At 31.8% G+C, this 22,183-nt stretch overlaps 2 protein-coding genes across 6 annotated transcripts in view; one reads left to right on the top strand and one right to left on the bottom strand.

Moving 5' to 3' along the window:
* Positions 1–3,556, bottom strand: part of LOC115883355 (E3 ubiquitin-protein ligase RNF216-like) — a 100,489-nt gene extending 96,933 nt beyond the window's left edge. For 4 of the 5 annotated variants that reach the window (XM_030901712.1, XM_030901713.1, XM_030901716.1 and 1 more), the window contains exons 1-6: positions 3,379–3,556; positions 3,039–3,321; positions 2,784–2,980; positions 2,637–2,732; positions 1,435–1,478; positions 1,189–1,367 (exon numbers count right to left, since the gene is read on the bottom strand). In XM_030901712.1, the coding sequence (XP_030757572.1) occupies positions 1,189–1,367; positions 1,435–1,478; positions 2,637–2,732; positions 2,784–2,980; positions 3,039–3,321; positions 3,379–3,381 (802 nt within the window). In that variant the 5' untranslated portion in view covers positions 3,382–3,556. The remainder of the gene's footprint in view (positions 1–1,188; positions 1,368–1,434; positions 1,479–2,636; positions 2,733–2,783; positions 2,981–3,038; positions 3,322–3,378) is intronic. The other variant, XM_030901715.1, reaches the window with a different exon arrangement.
* A 1,010-nt stretch (positions 3,557–4,566) lies between these two features.
* On the top strand, positions 4,567–8,764 carry LOC115883333 (actin-related protein 2/3 complex subunit 3-like). The gene is made up of 4 exons (XM_030901685.1): positions 4,567–4,747; positions 4,810–4,986; positions 5,046–5,215; positions 8,401–8,764. The coding sequence occupies exons 1-4, from the start codon at positions 4,742–4,744 to the stop codon at positions 8,579–8,581; spliced, it is 534 nt and encodes a 177-aa protein (XP_030757545.1). The 5' UTR covers positions 4,567–4,741; the 3' UTR covers positions 8,582–8,764.
* The last annotated feature ends 13,419 nt before the right edge of the window (positions 8,765–22,183 follow it).

Below are 22,183 nucleotides of genomic sequence, written 5' to 3'. Positions count from 1 at the left end.
CTGCTGTTTATTTAAATGTTTTTTGTCCGCATTCCTTTCATAGACATAGATCCAGCAGACGTACTGTATATAGAATCTCACAAAAATGAAGACTAACGTTAACCAACTAGAACTTTACATTTTTCATCTTTTATTCAGAAAACTTGCTAATTACTTAATTTATACAGGGTGGTCCAAATTGTATTCCGGAAACTTCGGCAGCGTATTCTGCAGATAAAAACAAGTAAAAAAGTTCGTATAAATGTATGTCCAAAAAAGGTTTACTTTCGGAGATACAGGGTGTAGAAGTTTCATTTTTATTTCGATTTTCTCCAAATAATTTCTGAAGTAACGTCAATATTTGGATAAAAATTCTGGCGTCTGGGCGTTTTTTGACATGTTTTGTTTACTCTTCAAAACAGTTAATACACATGTAGGTGGCGCCCCCTACAAATAGGAGTAATATTGACATCAAAATCAAATTTCTCATGTCAAAAAACTCCCAGACAGCAATTTTTATCGAAATATTGACGTTACTTCGGAAGTTAAATAATAAATATGAAACTTCTACACCCTGTATCTCCAAAACTAAGCATTTTAGGGCATACATTAATACGAAGTTTTTTACTTGTTTTTATCTGCAGAATATGCTAGTGAAGTTTCCGGAATACAGTTCGGACCACCCTGTATAAATGATGATCTATGATCTCGCCCCTTTCTCTTCTTATCCAATAAGTTAAGAGCCTTAAGTTAAGTTGAGCCAGCCCTGAGACTATGATGAGTTATAACTCAAGAAAGGGGGATACACAATAGATATGTAAGGTCAAGGTGATGCCACACCTCCCATACATTCTAAATTGCCTCTATATACAGATTGTTAATTGGACAGATACTTATAGGGGAACAGAATGGCAACACTGCCTATTTAGAACGCATGCACTTATAGGGTTGTCTGCCGACTCGTCCCGTCGCGTCGTCTATCGACGAGCGGGCCGAGGTTGCCATATTTCGACCATAAAGCTCTTACCGCGAGTAATAAACAAATTAACAACCTGTATATGAAAAATCTTAAAAAACCTATAAGCTAACTATAAATGCAATTAAAGTTTTCCTTAATTATAAGTATAAAAATCTACCAAATAAAGAGATGGAATAAATGGCATGCAATAAAAATGTAAAAAGGAATAATCTTTCAATTAATACACTTACCTTTATTAGTAAATGGGATAGGATCTGGATAAAACCAAGAGGGACCTGGATCATTAGGAAACGTTGTAGTAAATGAACAGCTGGGCTTTGAAGATTTTACCTCGTTAAAAGGAGCAATTTTTTCACATGGGTGATTCTGATTTTCACAGTAATTTCTATTATCATTTAATCCATTATTCCTAGAATATATAAAAAAGGAATTTTAACTAGAATTTCATATATATTAGTTTCAGTTCAATTACTTACAGCAAATCATATTGATAATCTGTTTTTAAAGATTGGTTTGGTATCTAAAATAAAAATTAAAATAATTAACTTATTTTTGATGATTAAATCATTGTTCTAAAATACACTAAGGGGGCCATTAACTGCTCGAGGAAATCAAGGGGGGAGGGGAGGGGGTGGTTAAAAAATCCTCAAAAACGCCTTACATAATTTATGGAAGCCCCCTAAGATCAGATTGTTGCTAGGTGTCGGGAGATTTTTCTTTGACAAATTTGAAATTAAATCGGGGTTTTGTCTAGTTAAAACTGCAATTTTCATTACAATAAAATGCCAAAACCACTAAGGGTGGTTGCAACGACGTCCTGTCATACTACTGTTAAAACATAAGTGCTGGTTTTAATATATAGAAAGCAGTTGTTTTATTTTAACAGCAGGATTACGGGAGGTCGCTGCAGCCACCCTAAATAGTCGGAATCAACAACTTGTCTCGTCTCTACACAATTATTTTGAACAGGATAAAGACTATGGTGAGCCACTTTTGCAGTTAAATTACGCTATAAAAATTGATGTTGCTTAAATTTTGTAGCTTTTATTGAAAATATCTTCTAGCTGGTTTCAGCTGTGTGCAATATCAGTTTATGGACTGTGAGTAGAATCTCATAAAAAGTTCGGATTAATGTTAATTAATTATAACTTTACATTTTTCAGCTTCTATTTAGAAAACTCGTTAATAACTTTATTTAATTAGATTATATTTCAATAATAATCATAGACAAAGTAATAATGTAGATATAAAATAAATATTTGTATATGTATTGTATCTATGTAACCTATATTATCTTAAATTGAAGTATAAAATCGGCAGCAAAATTACAAATTTTATTTGACACTCAAAAATCAAAGTACGTTCAAGTAAAGAAAGTGACCTTAGCAAAAAAAAATTGACGATCCACGGATCCACGCCAACTTTTATTGATTTTCCTATAGGTATATTTTTGAAATTCTTTGGACAGTAAAATTTAACAATAAAGCCCCGTTCTCAGAACGTCGTCGTGTCGCCAGCTACACTAATGGACACTTCAAACGACTAATGGGAGCTGTACAAAATTCAAACAGCTATCAATTTTGAATTTTGTGCAAATCTCATTGGTTCTTTTGACGTGTCACTTGACAATACGAAGTTCTGAGAACGGGGCTTAACATATTTTATTATCTAGCCTTGCCTTAGTTGGTGAAGCCACTAAAAATTGCTTATTGCCATTGTTATCTGTGAAATTCTTTATTCTAAGTTTTAGAGGAACCATATTTTGATCTTGAACCTAAACAATTTAACATCAAATTTCCTGTCTTGTGTCAAATCTTTAACTTACCCCTTCTAATTCTCCATTGGTTAAAGGTACATTTGTAGAAAATAAATTACTATCAGCTTGTTTTAGTATTTTATTATTATTATCTGTCGTTTTCTCAAGCCCATTTTCTTCACATTTCCTTTTCTTTAATACATTTTCCTGAGATAATTTATTAAACAATAGCATTGCAGTTATTTTTCTCCTTTTTGGTATAGGGCCTAAAGTAAAAAGACATCTCTAAATCATAGTAATACATAAACACATATAAATGATTACCTAGGATTCTAAGTAACTTTAAAATTTCTGCATTGGATACATTTTTAAACAAACCCCTTAATAAAAAACAGTCGTATTTAATGTCTTCTGAATCATTTTGTTCTGAAACGTCTTTATCAACTAAAAAATGCCTTAAAGCAAACAGACAACGATTATTAACTTCCGATAGGGGTATGCTGGATCTTAAAAATGTAAATATTTCGCTATAAGATACGTCTTCTACTATATCTTGTATCTTGAAAGCTTCTGCTCGCAGTTCGAAGGAATCATCATTTAACATTTCCTAAAAAAATAAGGACTTATCAATGTAGAAAAAATTAAAACGTAAATAAAAACAAACCATTTTAGACGTTACTTTCAAAAATCAGATAAACACTAGACTGAATACTGAATTATAGAAAAATATATAATCGTAGCACTTTTCAAATAAATCTCTGATATAAACTAAAACAAAATTGGGAAAAACAAAATTCTTGTGTAAATTTTGACAACGTGCGCAGATCTTGGCGTAGATGAAGAAAAACAGAGGTAGCGAAGTTCAATGAACCACCGCGAAGTTAGCGATATGGAGTGTAGAGGTAGGTAGCAATATATCACATGTCAAAATTATATATGAATAATAATTTTATATGATTTTGATTTAAACAAATTGTAATTTCTTGCAATTTTTTAACATTTCCGCAAGCATTTCCGGTAAAGGTGTGGATCCGGTGGCTGACCTTGAAACAAGTTTTTGTTGCATATCATATACTCACTTATACTACGCATGCGCACATCGTCGATGTTGTCAGATTGCAGGTTATTACGGAATCATTTTCAGTAGAAAAAAATTATCTTTTTTTCAGTGCTGTCAACATATATATGTTATACAGTATACGTATTATTTACAGTATACGTATTATTTACTGCCAGAGATAGATTATTACGGATTATTACTGATAACGCTCAAAAAAAACATTTGTTTTTAACTGCAAATGATTCGAAAATAAACTGCAATGTGGCAACGTCGCCAATGTGCGCTTGCGTAGTATCGATGATCAAATGCAGCAAATATGGGTCGCGTTCATTAGGACAAGTTGATCAGTGAGCGATGTACCATCGATTGGTTGTCCTGCTGAACGTGCTTTTTAGATCAAAATCATAAGTAAGGCATATTAAATTGTTTTCACCTATTTTTGGCACAAATCGAGGGGATTAGTCAACCGAGAACAATAAACAAAATGCTTTGTTTTCGTTTTCCAAAACATTTTGTGACATTTGGAGTATGTGACGTTTAATCCATCAATGCATCGGTAGCGTAGCGTATTTTAAATCTGATGGAAAAAATGGCGACTGATCCCAGAGCGCTCACAACTAATCGGCGCGTTCAGCAGAAAATTAGTGATCGCTGCGGTAGCGCTACGTCCTGATGAACGCGACCATGGGCTTCAAGGTCAGCCACCGTTTTAATTTCTCATAAGAAGAATTTCTGTCAGGGAGATTCCAACCTCCAGACATTACTGTCAAATCATGTCAAATGTCATATCCATAAAGTCATATCTATGGTCATATCCATAGACAAGGTCAAAGGTCAAGCCAAGTCTTCTGAGTCAAAGCCTCAAGCCTCGCCTTATTTATGATCTATCAGAAAGTGATGAGATACAGTGCATATTTATTTTTATAAATATTAACAAAATAATATCGCTTGATACTTATTTATAAATATGCCGGTAATATGGTTTTTATAAACGTCTAATTTTTAGTTTCATAGTCCTTATGAATCTTATTTCAGGCTTATCATTCAAGTTTCCCAGCTCCTAAAAAAGTTATAGGCAATACGGCTATTCTACCTTTTAAAACAAGCTTTAGAGGTCCTGCCCCTCAACAGTTAAGCACAGATCAAGATATTATAGATGAAGCTCTTTATTATTTCAAAGCCAATGTTTTTTTCCGAACCTATGAGATAAAGGTATTTAATTCCACACTTAAAATTATAACATATTTTTTTTTACAAATTCATTATTTTAGTCTGAAGTCGATCGTCTGCTCATTTACATAACTTTATACATAACTGAATGTTTGAAAAAACTTCAAAAGTGTTCAAACAAAAGCCAAGCGCAAAACGAAATGTATACTCTAGCTATTTCAAGATTTGACATTCCGGGAGATGCAGGTTTTCCTCTGAATTCCGTATACAGGTAGTTATATAAATGTAGGGTCAAGTGTGGTGTAAAAATGAGACCTTTTTTCAAAACTTAGTTTAAAAACTATCCCCTAAAAAGTCAGAATGCAGAAAACAGTGTCTCATATTTAACCTATAAAAAGTCTAAAAATTAGAGAGGCTGTGTAAAATATAAGACAAAATCCATGTTTAAAGGCCCTGCTATCATTTATATTAAATGCTAAAAGGATAAAAATTACCTCTTTTTTATTAGTAGAACTCAAATAAAACAATCTATGAACGCTTACTACTTCATACTGATGTTACCATACTGACAAAAGTCTGGTAGTCAGTTTCAAAAGTTTTAAACCTCAAAACGAGAAAATGAATTTGTAATTTTAGTTTTTCCCATGATTCATCGCACTAAGATTTAACAAATTCTGGGGATGATTTCTTAACAATTATTGTTAAGTGTTCCTAACAAGAAAATTAACCGTATAAGTTTTCAGAAGTTTTATTTGGATGTCTCATTCTTTACCTAAATATGAAGTGTCTTATTTTTACACCATTTAGCTCATGTCCCAGGCTGAGCGTGCATTAGAAGTTTCTAGAGAACTATAATATCTAGATCGGAAATTTTTTGTACATCATTGTTTCATAATGAGATCTATCGATTAAAAACATTTTCAATGTGGCGTCATTTCCGAAAAATGAAAAAGACATTTTTTATTACATACTTAAATTCTTTGTAAAATTTTATGAATTTTGATATGAAACACTCTATACTTAACAATAACCGTTTTTGAGAGAATAAAATAGAATTTTTGAAGGAAAAAAACTGCCTAAACGTAAAATTTAGTGAATTTAGTGATAACTACAGCCACTGTGACAGAGATCACATGTGGCTATCTATTTCAAAAATTAAATTATTCGAATGTCAAATAATACTGGTCATAGCTGTCATGGAATTGAGTGATTAAAAAATTATCATAATTTTTTTTTTTCAAATGGAAACCTGCTTTTTTATTTCACAATTCATTCATTTTTCGAATTGAAAAAGGTTTTTCAATTCGTTACTTATTGATTATACATGATCCTACACCTAAAATAATGCTTTTTTAAGTTATTTAAGATTTTGTTTTAAAGCATATTTTTTTTAGGTTTTATCTAGCTTCCTTTGACATTAAAAGTCAAACAGTCAGACAATTTATTTCCTTCAGTCAGAAAACTAAAAACTAACTTCGAATTTCGTATATTATAAATACTGCTTGCATAAAACTTTGTAAAGTGTATTTATAAAAATATATCTCGTATTTTCGCACTTGTGATATCTAAAAGTGGATATTATATATTGTCCTATTGCTGCCAAAAGTCATTAACTGACATTTTTCCGAATAACCTGAAAATTCAATAACTAACTATATATTGAAGCGGAGAATCGATTGAAACAGTCAGTAACTACGATTTCTGGCTATTTATGCTGTATTTTAATACAGAATAGTCACTAATAACAACTTTATGCAATGTAATTAATCTTTAGACGCGGTTTTCTCGGAAGTAATAAAAAGTAAGTTAGTGACTTTTGGCAGCAATAGGACGATATATAATATACCGTATGGTCGAAAAAACGGCGTAAAGTAGGCTTGTAAATGCGATCGATGACATACTGATTTTTTTAACAAAGTGTCATAATATGACATGGCCAGATATATTGTTTGACATCGCTTGACTTTTAAAGTCATAGGCTACTGGTTAAAATCAAGAAAAATATGCGCTTTAAAATTAAATATTAAATTTATTTATTTATTTATTTATAAACATGTACAATTATTATTGTTCTGCAGATATCATACTTTCACTTTTTTTTCAAATATCGATATATTGAATGATGTAGATCTTTTGAGTTACCAATAGTTACCAACAAAGGTAGTCACAGTTACAGGGAGTTCAAGCTTAACAGGTGAATGGCCAAAAAGATTCATTTCAATTGGATAGTATAAAAACAAAACAATTCCATCAAAAGGCACTGAGTTTAAAAAATTGTCTTAGATACTTACTATATAAGAATTTACAATTACCGAGTGTTAAAATTAAAATTAAAGTATCTATCTTATTTATTACTTTTAAAATAAAATATATTTTTTTTAAATAAATTATAGAGGTTGTCACAAGATTACAAATTAATTAAAAAAAACTGCTAAAGAGTTTTTTGATATCATAATTTTATGTATTTGGCAATAGTTTACAATACGGCTTTTGTGTGTCATGTACGAATAATATCATAGTTTTATTATCTTGTATTTATTTATTAATAAATTAAGTTGTTAATAAATAAATAAATTTAACCATATAGTTGCTATATATTAGACCATTTGCTACGGTGTTAGATTTTAAGTCCCAAACATTGCTCTTGAGAATTTGTCCCGCTAGAATAACATCCGCCGCACTGTGGAGCGCTGGTCAGCGCGTGACGTAGCATTCCACGGCGGCTACGACAGCGGCGATTTGACGCGATCGAACAGTCCTTTAGAATATATACAGTCCTTGCATCCAGCCCTACACACAGATAATTTATTTATCTCTGTAGGAGTTACAATGTATTATTATTATTTTGTAATTTTTGTTTCTGGAAATAAATTATTATTATTAATATTATATAATCAGATTAAATAATTTAAAAACCCAGATTTGTGACTTGAAATTATTTTAAATAATAATTAAATAGTTTTGTTGTTGTTAAGGTACCCCAAAAAAAAATTAAAGTATAAAGTGTGGCATATCATTGTACTCAGGAGACCGAGTTCTTTCAAAACCTGAAATAAAAAATGCAGGTCCGTATTTAAAAAAATTAAGTTGGCCGCTGTATCTCACAAATTATCATTACCAGATAGCCCTAATAAAGTGGCTATGAGAATGTGCAATTAGTTTTTTGATGTTCTAAAAAGTAACGACAGGAAAAAATAAAATTGATTTTTAAAAAAATCCGTTTTTCTCAAAAAACTCAGCAATCCTTGAAATTTTTAAAACTTTTTTGATGGCATCTTGGTGAACAGCCCAAAGCGCAACTTTACCCCAATTTAACCATGTTCGTGTCCATTACGGTTACCGAGATACTCATTCTTGTACCTCGAATTTGTAGCACTCTGTATAGATGTTGTAGTCTAGAAACTTCTAATGCACGCTCAGCCTAGGACACCCTGTATGCTGTACTCTTTTTTGTAGTAAGCCTAATGATGGAAAAGAGGTGGATTTTTTAAAAGCTTATCTAACTCAGCTACGACAAGAAATAGGTCTTAGAGTTTGTGAAAAAGTTTTCGGTGAAAGTGGAAAGCCGAGCAAATGGTGGTTATGTTTTGCCAAAAAAAAGTTTATGGACAAATCGCTGTCTGGCCCAGGCCAGTAATATATTTTTTAGATTTTGTTACAAATTATTAATTAAAGTATTCCTATTTGTTAAGACATTATTTTTATTTTTTGCTGACAGAATATAACATTTAACTACATTTTTTATGAATTATAAGTTTTAATAACTGTATTTTAGCATTAAAATGATATCCATGTGAAATATATTTATAGTTTGATATAAGTATTTTTATTAAATAAACAACTGGTTATTATTAAAAAGAGCTTAAGATTTTTTTTTATTCATTCTAATTATATTAATATTATGGCAAGAGTCATTTGTAGAGGTGGGAATTCTAGTTCCTTATTTCTAATTCCTCTAGAGGAATAGTTCCTTGAATTAGGTCTTTAGTTCACAATAGTTCCCGACTAACATTGACATCCCCGTTGCTTGCTAATGGGTTTCGTTGTCAGTCAGAACTATTCACAGTATGATCTGTATAATTTTTATAATGTTCGAAATATAACGAGACGTGTATAATTATGTATATTTAAAACATAGAGCTAAGTTTTATTGCAGATAAAAAAAATTAAAAAAGAAACTCAAATCAGAGTTTAAAAAACTATATCACAAATCAATTGGAGCAAATAATACGAAAATTGCATTTTTCCTCACTTCAAACTTTTTTGTTTTTGGCTAAAAATTCAGAATATCTACTTCGTTTTATAAGATATTTCTTAATTTTAGGGAAATAAATTGAAATGTTCCCATAAAATATTCAAAGAACAAACTAAAAATCAAAAACAGTATCCACGACAATTTTCTGTGGTGATTACGCCGGCGCGACTGTGGCAATAGTCAAGGCCGAATCCATCGTCGTTGCCTTGTACACACTTGTGTACACACTCCTGCCTAGCATCGATCGCGCTGGTCGATCCGTACGTAAACTAGTCTTTTATTTAAGCTTACTTCGGGTTTCTCTTATTACCGATTCTGAACCGTCTTAGAACTGTGATGCGTATGCGCAGAAGGAAATATGAAGACATTATTTCATTTGCGCATGCGCTGCGGAGTTCTAGGACGGTTCAGAATCGGTAATAACAAGAACCCGAACAAAGCTTTAGTTCCTCTAGGCTCGGATCCGCTAACATACGGCTGGCACTCCCTACTTAGCATTGGGCTACGATCGCGCTGGCCGATCCGTCGCCGTCGCATATTATTATATATCGGTCACAGTCTCGATCCCGGAATAGGACCTGAGGAACTAGTTCTTTGAGAAACCGGGAACTAGTTCCTTTCATTCTGAGGTCGGAATAGTTCCTTGGGACTAGTTCGTTCACGAACTACACACCTCTAGTCATTTAGTTGATTGCAGCGGCGAAGCTTCCATTGATGCGGGTGATGCGTCGCATCCCTTCAAAATATTGTCAAATAGATCCTGAGGAACTAATTCTTTGAGAAACCGGGAACTAGTTCCTTTCATTCCGGGGTCGGAATAGTTCATTCACGAACTACACACCTTAGTCATTTCTCTGGTCATTTGGTTGATTGCAGCGGCGAAGCCTCCATTGATGCGGGTGATGCGTCGCATCCCTTCAAAATATTGTAATACGTTTTTATTTAAAAAAGTCACCTTAGATCTGCTATAATAAATTAAAATTCTCAGTAAATTTATTAAAATAATTAAATTCAATTTCAATTAGTTAATGTGTATTTGGTCGAGCTTTATAGATAATGATAAGGCCTACGCTAAACGCTAAAAATAAAAATATCTCGACAGCGCGATGATGCGACTGTCCTTGTTACATCTCGAACGCAAGCCGACGTTCGAACTTTCCGGACACTATTACCGTTCGCTGTTTTAGTCGGTGGGTGATGCGATTTTTGAAACACATGGCCGTATAAATTAAAAAAAATATCGTCGCGCGTCGCATGACCGATTATGGGTGCGGCTGTAAAATAGAAATAATTTTGCAATCATTCTTCAGTTCTATGGTGTGTTTAGAAAAATTAAAAACTATCGAAGAAGGACCTCCAAAATATATTTTTGAAGATTAATACTAAGTTATTAGTAAAAAAAATTAAAAAAATATTATAAGGTACTCGAGTTATAATTGCGAAAATTGCTTTTATTTATTAAGAAACGCGGATTATTAAGAAACATTGGATTTAATTGTTGGCAGACATTTTTCTAGTCGCTAAAATGCTGACAGACAACGCGAAAGAGGCATATGAAATTTTAAAAATTATTAAAAAATTAAATTTAAAGAATGACAAAAATTATGGCATACATGCATGCCGATTGGTGGAATGTCATATTTATTTATTTTAAAAGCCGTATGCAAAAGGGCAGACAAAAAGATCCTGGCTAAATCAGCTGCAGACAGTTATCAAAAGCGCAATATTACTCTAGCGCTTTCAGGGAACGCTCGCTGCCTCATCCATTTAAGTATAGATAAATCATGTATACGATTATATTATAAATATATTTTTTTATTATTTCAAAACACATATCATATAATATTTACTATTGTGGTTTTAAGGGTGATATATTTCGACCCCCGGAACACGTCTATGAGTTGTTTTTTCGCAAAATAGATGTAGAAAATCGTGCCTTTTTTTTAATTTTCTTGTATATTTCAGAAAACTTTTTAGAACTGTCTGTTCACCGCAAATTTACCCACGGCCCACGGTATAATTATTTCTTAACCTACCATGCTTATTATGGCTTTACTCTATGGCTACGACACTAAATGAATGGATGCAAATACAGAAAAAAAACAGGTGGCTCACAAAATTATTTAAAAATAAATCAATTTTCATTAAGTAAATTTTTAAGTTCGTTTTCAGTGTAAGATTTAAGGCCTATTACGATAACACGATGGAAAGCAAAATTATTTGGTTAAGATAAATTAAATAAAAAAATACTCTGTTAAACTAGGTATAGGTTGTTTTATGTTAAAAAGTTAAATCATGCATATTTTTACCTTATTTGTGAAAATAATAGACTATATTATATTTTTAGAAACCTCATAATAAGGCAAATAAAATAAAAAAAGTAATATACAGGTTGTCCCGTTAAAAAAAACATAAGTTTGAGCTATATTTTGGAAATGACAGCTCCCAGCGAAAAACTAGTTACGTCACTGGATTCTACGTGAAAAACTCTACGGGATTCAGTTTTCGTCTTTTCGATAAGTTATTATATAACCGAGATAATATGAAGTGGATCGGAAATGCAACATTTTCAATTTCGCCCTGTATTATGTCACGTAGTTTCATAAAAAAGTAACACTGTGATGTGAAAACCGCATCTTTTGTATCTCTACTCATAAACGAGAAACCCAATAAAACACACAGAAATGGGACATCCTGTACAAATAAACAGCTATACAGGGTCCGGCAAAAGTGCGTCGGGCATCTGTAACCCCTAGAATAAAAAACTTGAAAATTTTGTTTAAGTGCAAACCTAAAGTTTCCGGAAAATATTTTAACTTCTATAGGGTGCCTCAAAAAAGTGTGAGTGGATCTGGATGACTTTTTAAAATGGAACATCCTGTATATTATTGCATTTTTGGCTTCCTTTCAGATCACTTTATATAATCCTGATATGAGTAAATCTATTTCGATAATTTCAGAGATATTAATAAATAAATAAAAATTATATATTTTTCAGCCTTTCTTAATTTTTTTTTTAATAATACAAGAACTGTCCTGAAATCAACACTGTATTAGATATTTTCTTTAGATGGTCTGTACTAGTTTGCTATAAATATGGAAATTGTAAATCATACAGGATGTTCAAAATTCTACGCCAAACTTTCTAAAATATACAATAATTTTTCTTTGATTTTTAAATTGGACACCCTGTATATTATTTCTTCAATAGAAGGAGAATTAAAAAACGAACATTTTTTGCATTTAAAATATTTCAAAATCTTTAGCGGTTACGCAGATATTCCCGGTTTTGTATTTCATATGACATTTTCCACAGTAAATTTTTATCAAAGCCACCCAGTGATTTTTCCCTCGTATTTTGCATTGAAAGCGCCATATGAAATAATACTAATACTGCGTGTATCCGAAAAACCATTAAAAATTTTAAAATACTTTAAATACAAAAAATGTTAATTTATTAATTCCCCATCAATAAAAAAAATAATATACAGGCCATTTAAAAAAACGAAGTAAAATTATTTTATATTTTTGAAAGTTTGGCGTAAAATACTGAACATCCTGTATGATTTACGATTACCATATTTATAGCAAAGTAAGAACAGACCATTTAAAGTAAATATCTAATATAGTTTTGATTTCAGAACAGTTCTTGTATTTTTTTTAAGAAGGGTTGAAAAATATATATTTTTTATTTATTTTTTAATATCTCTGAAACTATTGAAATATATTTACTCATATCTTAGGATTATGTAAAGTGATCTGAAAGGAAGCCAAAAATGCAATAATATACAGGGTGTTCCATTTAAAAAAAAGTCATCCAGATCCACTCACACTTTTTTGAGTCACCCTATAGAAGTTAAAATATTTTCCGAAAATACATCCTGGTACATAGTTTAGGTTTGCACTTAAACAAAATTCTCAAGTTTTTTATTTTCTAGGAGAGCCCGACGCACTAGATTTTAAAAGAAATAAAAATTTTTGTTCAAAAAAAATTGGGGTGGGCCACCCTTATCACTTAGGGGTATAAAAAATAGATAACAACCTATTCTCACATCTACTGAATATACAGATATAAAATTTCACCAAAATCGGTTTGCATTGTCCGGTGATACACCGCAAGGGTTAGTCGGTCCACTTTAGAGGTGGGAATTCTAGTTCCTTGGGAGGAACTAGTTCCTTAGTTCTAGTTCCTGCAGAGGAATAGTTCCTTGAACTAGGTCTTTAGTTCACAATAGTTCCCGACTAATATTGACATCCCTCTTGCTTGCTAATGCGTTTCGTTGTCACTCAGAACTATTCACAGTATGATCTGTATAATTTTTATAATGTACGGAGATATAACGAGACGTGTAATTGTGTATGTAAAAAACATATAGGTAAGTTTTATTGCAGATAAAAAGAATTAAAAAAAAAATTCAAATCAAAATTTAAAAAACTATATCACAAATCAATTGGAGCAAATATTACAAAAATTTTACGAAAAATTGCATTTTTCCTCACTTCAAGCTTTTTGTTTTTGTCTAAAAATTCAGAATATCTACTTCGTTTTATAAGATATTTCTTAATTGTAGGGACCTAAAGTGAAACATTCCCATAAAATATTTAAAAAACAAACTAAAAGTCAAAACAGTATCCACGACAATTTTCTGTGGTAATTACGTCGCGCCGGCTGCGGCAATAGACAAGGCCGAATCCATCGTCGTCGCCTTGTATTATATATCGGATCTGCCGACTGAATAGATTCCCGTGAACTAGTCTTTTAATAGTTCCTCTATGTCCGGATCAGATAACATACGGCTCGCACTCCCCACGCCTGCCTAGCATCAATCACGCTGGCTGATCCATACGTAAACTAGTCTTTTATTTAGTTCCTCTAGTTCCTTTAGGTCCGGATCCGATAACATACGGCATAAGGCTGGCACTCCCCACTCCGGCCTAGCATTGATCGCGCTGGCCCGATCCGTTGGTACGTAAACTAGTCTTTTATTTAGTTTAGTTCCTCTAGGTCCGGATCCGATAACGTACGTCTGGCACTCCCCACTCCTGCCTACCATCGGGCTACGCGCGCTAGCCGATCCGTCGCCGTCGCATATTATTCTATATCGGACACAGTCTCGATCCCGGAATAGGTCCTGAGGAACTGGACCTTTGAGAAACCACTAGTTCCTTTCATTCCGGGGTCGGAATAGTTCATTGGAACTATTCCCACACCTCTAGTATATAAAAAATAGTCTAGTCCACTTATACAGAGTCCCGTATGTAGAAGTAAGGGAGACCAAAATACAATGAGTTGCCCCTGGTGTTCCAAGTTTGAGACTAGTACACCTGACTAGGAGTTCCCCCACCATCGACAACGTCTCGCATCTTCTAGAGGAAGTTGCGAAAAGAAAAAAAATAAACGCATTTTTTAAATATTTTAAGAACCATTCTACCGATTTGAAAGAAATTTGAGGTTCCTATGTTTCGGTAAGAGCTTTAACATTTGACTTTCACAAAAAAAAAACAAGAAAAAGTACGGAATAAACCTCCACTCCTATATACATGTTAGTCGAGATATTTTCCAGCTCTAACGACGATCACTTTTTTTCGTATAATGGTCCTTCTAGTATTAACTATACATTTCTTGTCTCTTGTAAAAAATACCAGATCGCATAGCTTTTGATAAAAATCCTATTTTGCTAAACATGATGTTTGATATCTTTAACGTCATAAATACATTTTGTTCTGCATGGTTACCAGAGCTGCTAGTCCATATTTATATCATCCTATTATCTTCACTAATTCCCCTTTTTTTTACAGAGAATTCTGTGGTTTCTTGTGAAATGTTTGCACGCCGCATTCTTAAATAAACTTTGAGATTAGTGTGTAACTGAAACACGTGATATATCTTTTTAGGAATTGTTTTTGTAAAATTTGATTTTGCAAAAATAAAGTTTTGCGTATATAAAACCTTTCGAAAAAGCTCTATATCACGTTTCTGATTTTAGATTTTCATTTCAATATTTTTTTCTAAGATATGCGGGCAATATCTGCGCGCATTTAAAAAGGTTTTTTTCATACACAGGGTGTTAATATACATACTCCCCGGCTCGTCTTTACAAGAGGAAACACTTTTTACTACTAACAGTTTGATTATATATAGTAAGCTTTGGGTTCGTTGAAGGACTATTAGAACTACAATTTAAAAATACTTTTACAAGATACAGAGTGTCCCAAATAAGTAAAAAATATTATAGTTGTATTTTTTTAAATGGAACACCCTGTATATTATTCTATTTTTGTATTCTACGATTGAAATAAATGTAAATTTGATTAAGGTTTGTCACACTTAAAACTTACCGTTTTTGAAATATTTTCAATTTTATGAAATTGCAGTAAAAATTTTGAGGCTTCATTTCTCCAAGGGTATCAAAGTTTTTAATACTAAATATTTACTGAACCGAATGATTATTTATTGATCAGATATTATGTAGCAATAATAAAATTTTTACTAGCTTATACAGAGTGTCCAAAAATTTATATTAAATAGTTACTAGCTTTAAACGACAATAATTTGTTTAATTTAAATGGAACACCCTATATATTTTAGGAGAATTAGGTGTACAATTTAATTGCCAATCTATATTATACCATTTTTTAACTATCACTTCAAGTTTTCGTAGAAAATGCATTTTCTTATAATTTAGACCTCATTTATTACCCATGGAATATTGACATTTCAGATTTTTTTAAAGCAACATATATATGTACAAAATATACAGGTGGTAAATATTGCCAGGCTATTGGTATACAAAAAACTATTTAAATCTTTGTAGAAAAGTATACCAATTAAATATACCACCATTATTTCCCACCAAAAATTAGTTAATTACATACTTTTAAATTGTTTTAATTAATAAAGTATTTTAAATAAATGTGGATTTGGCTCAGAAATCGACATAATAATAAGTTTTGAAAATGAACGTCTCTGTTTTTATAAATTAGCATTCGTCAAAAAATCAAATCAAATTTATAAAGTGTTACTTTTTACCACTGTGTCTAATACACACACAAAATTCAGTTTTGGAGCATTTATTATTTATTATCAACGTAAACAGTCAATTAATGTAGTTTGAATACTGGGATCATATTAATTGGTCCTTTTAGCAAAAAATATTTAAACAGTTTTTTATTTTATTTTTTAATGAAATAAGCGAACTATATCGACAATATTGGTGTCTGTACTCTCTGAAAATTTTTTACATCTTTAAAAATAATCTAAAATGTCAATATTCCATGGGTATAATGATTAATGAGGTCTAAATTATAAGAAAATGCATTTTCTACGAAAACTTGAAGAGATGGGTAAAAAATGGTATAATACAATTTGATAGACAATTAAATTGTGCATATGATTCACGTAAAATATACAGGGTGTTCCTTTTAAATTAGACAAGTTATTGCCGTTTAAAGCTAGTAATTATTTAATAAAAAATTTTGGACACTCTGTATAAGGTAGTATAATTTTTATTATTGCAACACAATATCTGATCAATAAATAATCTTCAGTAAATATTTAGTATTAAAAACTTTGATACCCTTGGAGAAATGAAGCCTTAAAATTTTTACTGCAATTTCATAAAATTGAAAATATTTCAAAGACGGTAACGTTTAAGTGTCATAAACCTTAATCAAATTTACCTTTATTTTAATCGTAGAATCTAAAAATAGAATAATATACAGGGTGTTCCATTTAAAAAAATACAACTATAGTATTTTTTTACTTATTTGGGACACTCTGTATATTGTAAAAATATTTTTAAATTGTAGCTCTAATAGTCCTTCAACGAACCCAAAACTTACAATTTGTAAAAATCTAATCGTTTAGCTACAATACTCCGTGTCGTATGTGGTGAACAACCCTGTATAGTTGGGGGTTGGAACCTTTGGTGTTACAACAAGAAAATAAAACGCTAATTCACCACAATACACCAAAACACTTTACTATTTTGCACTAGACGCGCGTTTCGCTAACCATGTTAGCATCATCAGCAGATGATTAAAATTAAACTAATATAATCTACAAATTGAGCGATAATACATGGTTCCATAGCAATCAAATAATAATCTTTGTCCATAGTATGTCGATTCGTTATACGTTTTTTACGTATTTAAGCGTTGAAAAGCATTTTTAGCATTCTACTTGTGTGCACGCTAAAGCAAGTTCATACTTCTAGGCCTTAAATAGCTGAGTGCTGATTCTACGACAAATGTACCGTATGATTGAAAAAAAAACAGCGTCGAGTTGGCTTGGAAATGACGATCGATGACATTTCCCATATTATTTTACATATAAAATGCCAGCGTTCTCATTTCATAGCCATCGTTGACACCGTTTTTTTTAGATCATATTGTATAATTTGTAATTATTGTAGAAAATATTATAAGAGCAAACCACATAAAAAAGTACCTCAAATTCAAATTTAAATCTAATTTAAATGTTTTGATACAATAATACAAAAATTCGAATAGTGTCTAAAATGTGAAATCTTTGCTATTTTTTTTTAATAAAACACTAATATTAAAAAAAAACAGAAACATATACGGCCAGAAAATAATTATTCTTTTTGTTACTCGTTGATGGTCACACCGCCCGTATAACCACGCGATATAGTAAACTCAAGCCTGTATAGATTAGTTTCTTTGCTAAAAAGGTGTCGCGATAAAGACTTCATATATAAAATATATTTAAAGAATACTAATACTCATATATTTCCTTTACAGACATGTTCTGTATTTAATCTTTATAGCAACCATAAAGCACTGCCTGTATATGTTCTCCTATAGAGAATAGATGAATGATATTTATAACGCAAATAAAGAATCTATATAGTATCGATAATACAGATTCTATACAGTTTTTCGATGATAATATTCACTGTTACGAAAACTTTACTTATCCTTTATTAACTCTATACAAATGTGTATAGTTATACATAGTAAATATATGCGGATCCTTTACAATTTCATGTATTTTATATATCTATAATGATATTCCGCTGGTGCATCATTTCTGGGGTTATAATCATTTTAATATGCCAGATACAAATGTGCGTCTCCGTGTTTCTTCAACATTCTACTATAATATAATGGAAGAAAAATCTAAAATTTGAAATCTGTTTATTTTCCACAAGTTGAGTTATTGAAGGGCAGGTCGTACCTAATATATCTTATCAATAGAAGACTTCCGCGGGGTAATTATAATAACGGTACTGATGGTCACATGGTCACATTATACAAGGGAAACAAGTAGCAAGATGAAATTTTCCCATGAACACCCTTGATGAAGTTACAAGACTTGATGAAAGTTTTAAAACTGATGAAAACAGTAGTGTACACGAATTTGTAAGTAAAAATATAATAAAAGAGTAATCAAATTTTCAGTAATTTTACTTAAATCGCCCCACTATAAATCTTATTTAACCTATAGGTTTGATAGGCGTCCTTTACAAAATATGTATTAAAATATATCTAGAAAATTTTTCTTTGGTTTTTAAAAGTGTTACCTGAATTAGAGATAGAGATGTTTATCTAAATACTTAAACATATCGTTTGTAGTATTTTATGCCTTTAGAATATTTATATTAATATTTGGAATATTAATACTACAAAGGATATGTTTAAGAATTTACTTAAGCATAACTTTTCTAATTCAGGTAACAAGAAAAACTTTCTATAGGATATAGATTTTAATACATATTGTGTAAAGAACGCCGTCAGCATGTATATCGGTACGATAACGAATCGACAAATTAAATTTATTCAATCTAAATCCAGATTGTATAGTGGCGGTAAAGTATCAATACAGGCCAACTTTATTCAGTAGAGGACTGTATTCAAACACGTATCGTCGCTGTACCAAAAGAATAAAGGCTGCCTTTATCGACTAAAGATTTTAATGGCTCGATAGAGGTTCTCTACTGTTTGGTTATACGGGCGGTGGCGCTGTCTGTAAATAAAATAAGTTTATTTTAAACTATATGTATAGAAATGCGTAGGTACCATTATAGAATTCTTAATGTCATCTTACTAGATATAAATATGTCACTTATAAGAAATAACATTGAAGATTGTTGACACAGTGATAAAGAATTATTTGTTTTTTTTTTCTGCAGCTTACATTATTACATGAATGTACTGGTTATCTTGACAACATATTTATTTGCGAATAATTTGATGACAAAACAATAAATAAGATTATATATTATAATTAATTTATTTAAACTCTTTTTCTTGAAAAGATTTGGGGTTTTCACAACTTGAAGAAAATCTACAAAATAAAATAGTTATTTTTTGCAAACAACACTGCATTGATCCAAAGGAGACCAAGTTGTCAGTGATTTTTTACCAATAAAACAAATTTGCCTAATGGACGAAAAATGCCTAATGTTTAAGGAGGTATACAGGTTGTTAATTGGTTTATTACTCGCGGCAAGAGCTTTATGGTTGAAATATAGCAACCAGGTGGATGACACTTCTTATGGGAGAACTGGAAATGGTTGAAAACTTGACTACAAGCGATTTTCTAGGAATCTTCCTTACCGATAAATTATTGACAAGAGTGACAGATAAAGCCTTGACGTTCTTTCAGTATTCCAGTTCATCTCTTTTTCTTTCTAAAGTGTGCGTTGAAAGGAGACAAAAACAATTTTTGGTGACCCATAATTGTTATTCGAACACCACTTTTCTCCTTGTCGGGTCGTTGACGTTGACTTGTCGCCATTTTATTTCTTTTGTTTACACGCTGCATTTTGCTTTGCAAATTTAATACATAAATTATTTAGGCAAATATATAGGTTTTTAATAAAACTCCTCGGACTAACGTGTAGGTAAGTGTTGATAATTTTTTTTTCATCTTAACATGCTCATTGTCGTTCTCCTGATTTTAGGTGACAGAAAAGGATCATCAAATCAAATTGAATTTTATATTTTCCTTCCTATTTATCCTTCCTAAATATCAACGAGATGAGCCATCGGAAGAAAGGGACCATAGTACAAAACAGAAAGGTGATCTTTTTTCTTTCCACTTCGGATATTGAAATTATTATATACTGTAGTCGTGTTCGGCATTATGCTCTGAGAAATATAGATAAACAAAGAACAACAGATATAAAGCATCCCAGAGGAAAAGAGAGGCAATACCTGTATGTACTCTCTCTGATATTTGTGAAAGTTACAGCAAAGTATTGTTGTAAATGTCATCTTTTTGATCGACCTGAAAACTTCGAGCAAAAAGATGACACTTTCAACAATACCCTGACAGATATCAGAGACGATACAGGTTTTTCCTCTCTTTTCCCCTGGAATACTTTTAATTTATTATTCTTTGTTTATCTAGATTTCTCAGAGCACTATGAACGAACTCAGCTTGTATGTTTGAAATAATCGTCCAGTTGGCTTAAAAATGATGATCGAAGACATTTCCCATATAATTTTACTTTCAAAATTATGATATATCTTTTATTTCTAAGCCATCTATGACGCCATTTTTTTCAGTTTTGTTATAATTAATTTTGTCTCTTGATCTACTTGTAACATTATTCTTTTAATTTTATTAATTTATTGTGGTGAAATTAATTTCTGTTGTATATTTGATATTGATATTAAACATATTTTTAAAAAATGGTGTATTTTTTGTGTTTTTGTGTATGTCATAATTAAAAATAAATGAAGAAATAAAATTGTTTATTTTTTTAAACTTCCCGCCATGCGTGACAATTTAGTCCGTAGTTCCTACAAGCGAAATTGGGGGCGCTAGTAGCAGTAGACTTGTCAACAGTGTCAAATTTAAACGTCAATTTCACTTTCCAATATTTAGCAAGGCGCTCGCACTTCTTCTTGTGTATGTGTTTTGTGATAGCAACCTCGGCCCGCTCGTCAAGAAACGACGCGACGGGACGAGTCGGCAGCTTAGCTTAGGCAGTGTTGCCAATCTCTTCCCCAATAAGTAACCGTCCAGTTAACAATTTGTATATCCTCCCGTTGCCAGAAGCAAAAATAACACAAAGAACAAAGAAAAAAACTATTTAAAATATCTAAATACAACTATTTAAGAACACTTTAGTGTTTTAGATAAGTCTGTTATAAATCGTTGATGTTCTGTCGATTGGAAAGTGCCCATAAGGACAAAGTAAATACTATTTGGCGCTATTCTTGCAACGGTCGCGACCCAAAGCTTTTGAAAATTTCGGAGCGGTTCGGCTTTTTCCGAAGTTATGTCGTCAAATATATTATTTATTCAAATTTATTATTATTTCCTTTTAATTTTATAATTAAAACACAGTGTGTTGCATATAGGAAAATTTATTTTATATAAGGACATGGAACATTGGAAACCGACGATATGCCACGATGGTTTTTGCAGTTCACAGTTCACACAGCTTAAGTATTTTTAATGCCACTTTTTCACAATTATCAGGGGTTTGAGTAAATAAAATTTAAATTAAACTTAGCAATAATACTTTGAAAACGGACGCTTTAAACACTTTTCGATATTTTTTCAATGCGGGCGGTTTAAATTTTGAAAGATTTTATAATTTTTGAAGATTCTGACTTTGACAAGAGAAAATTCTTTCTGTTCTTGTTTGCGGTTGTTCTTAGCAACGGTAGCAACTGCTATAGCAGCGCTAGATCCCGTACAATGTATGCGATCCAAAACAATTATACGTTTTAAGGTTGATTCTCACTATACCTTCCGAGTGGGGAGTGCCAGCCGTACGTTATCGGATCCGGACCTAGAGGAATTAAACTAAATAAAAGACTAGTTTACGTACGAACGGATCGAGCCAGCGCGATCGATGCTCGGCAGGAGTGGGGAGTGCCAGCCGTATGCCGTATGTTATCGGATCCGGACCTAAAGGAACTAGAGGAACTAAATAAAAGACTAGTTTACGTATAGATCAGCCAGCGCGATTGATGCTAGGCAGGCGTGGGGAGTGCCAGCCG

This window comes from Sitophilus oryzae, unplaced genomic scaffold (genome assembly GCF_002938485.1).
Source record: "Sitophilus oryzae breed Bouriz unplaced genomic scaffold, Soryzae_2.0 scaffold_186_pilon_pilon, whole genome shotgun sequence".
In the NCBI taxonomy this organism is placed as follows: domain Eukaryota; kingdom Metazoa; phylum Arthropoda; class Insecta; order Coleoptera; family Curculionidae; genus Sitophilus; species Sitophilus oryzae.
The sequence above is the reverse complement of the archived record's forward strand: the minus strand, read 5'-3'. Positions and strand labels throughout refer to the sequence as shown.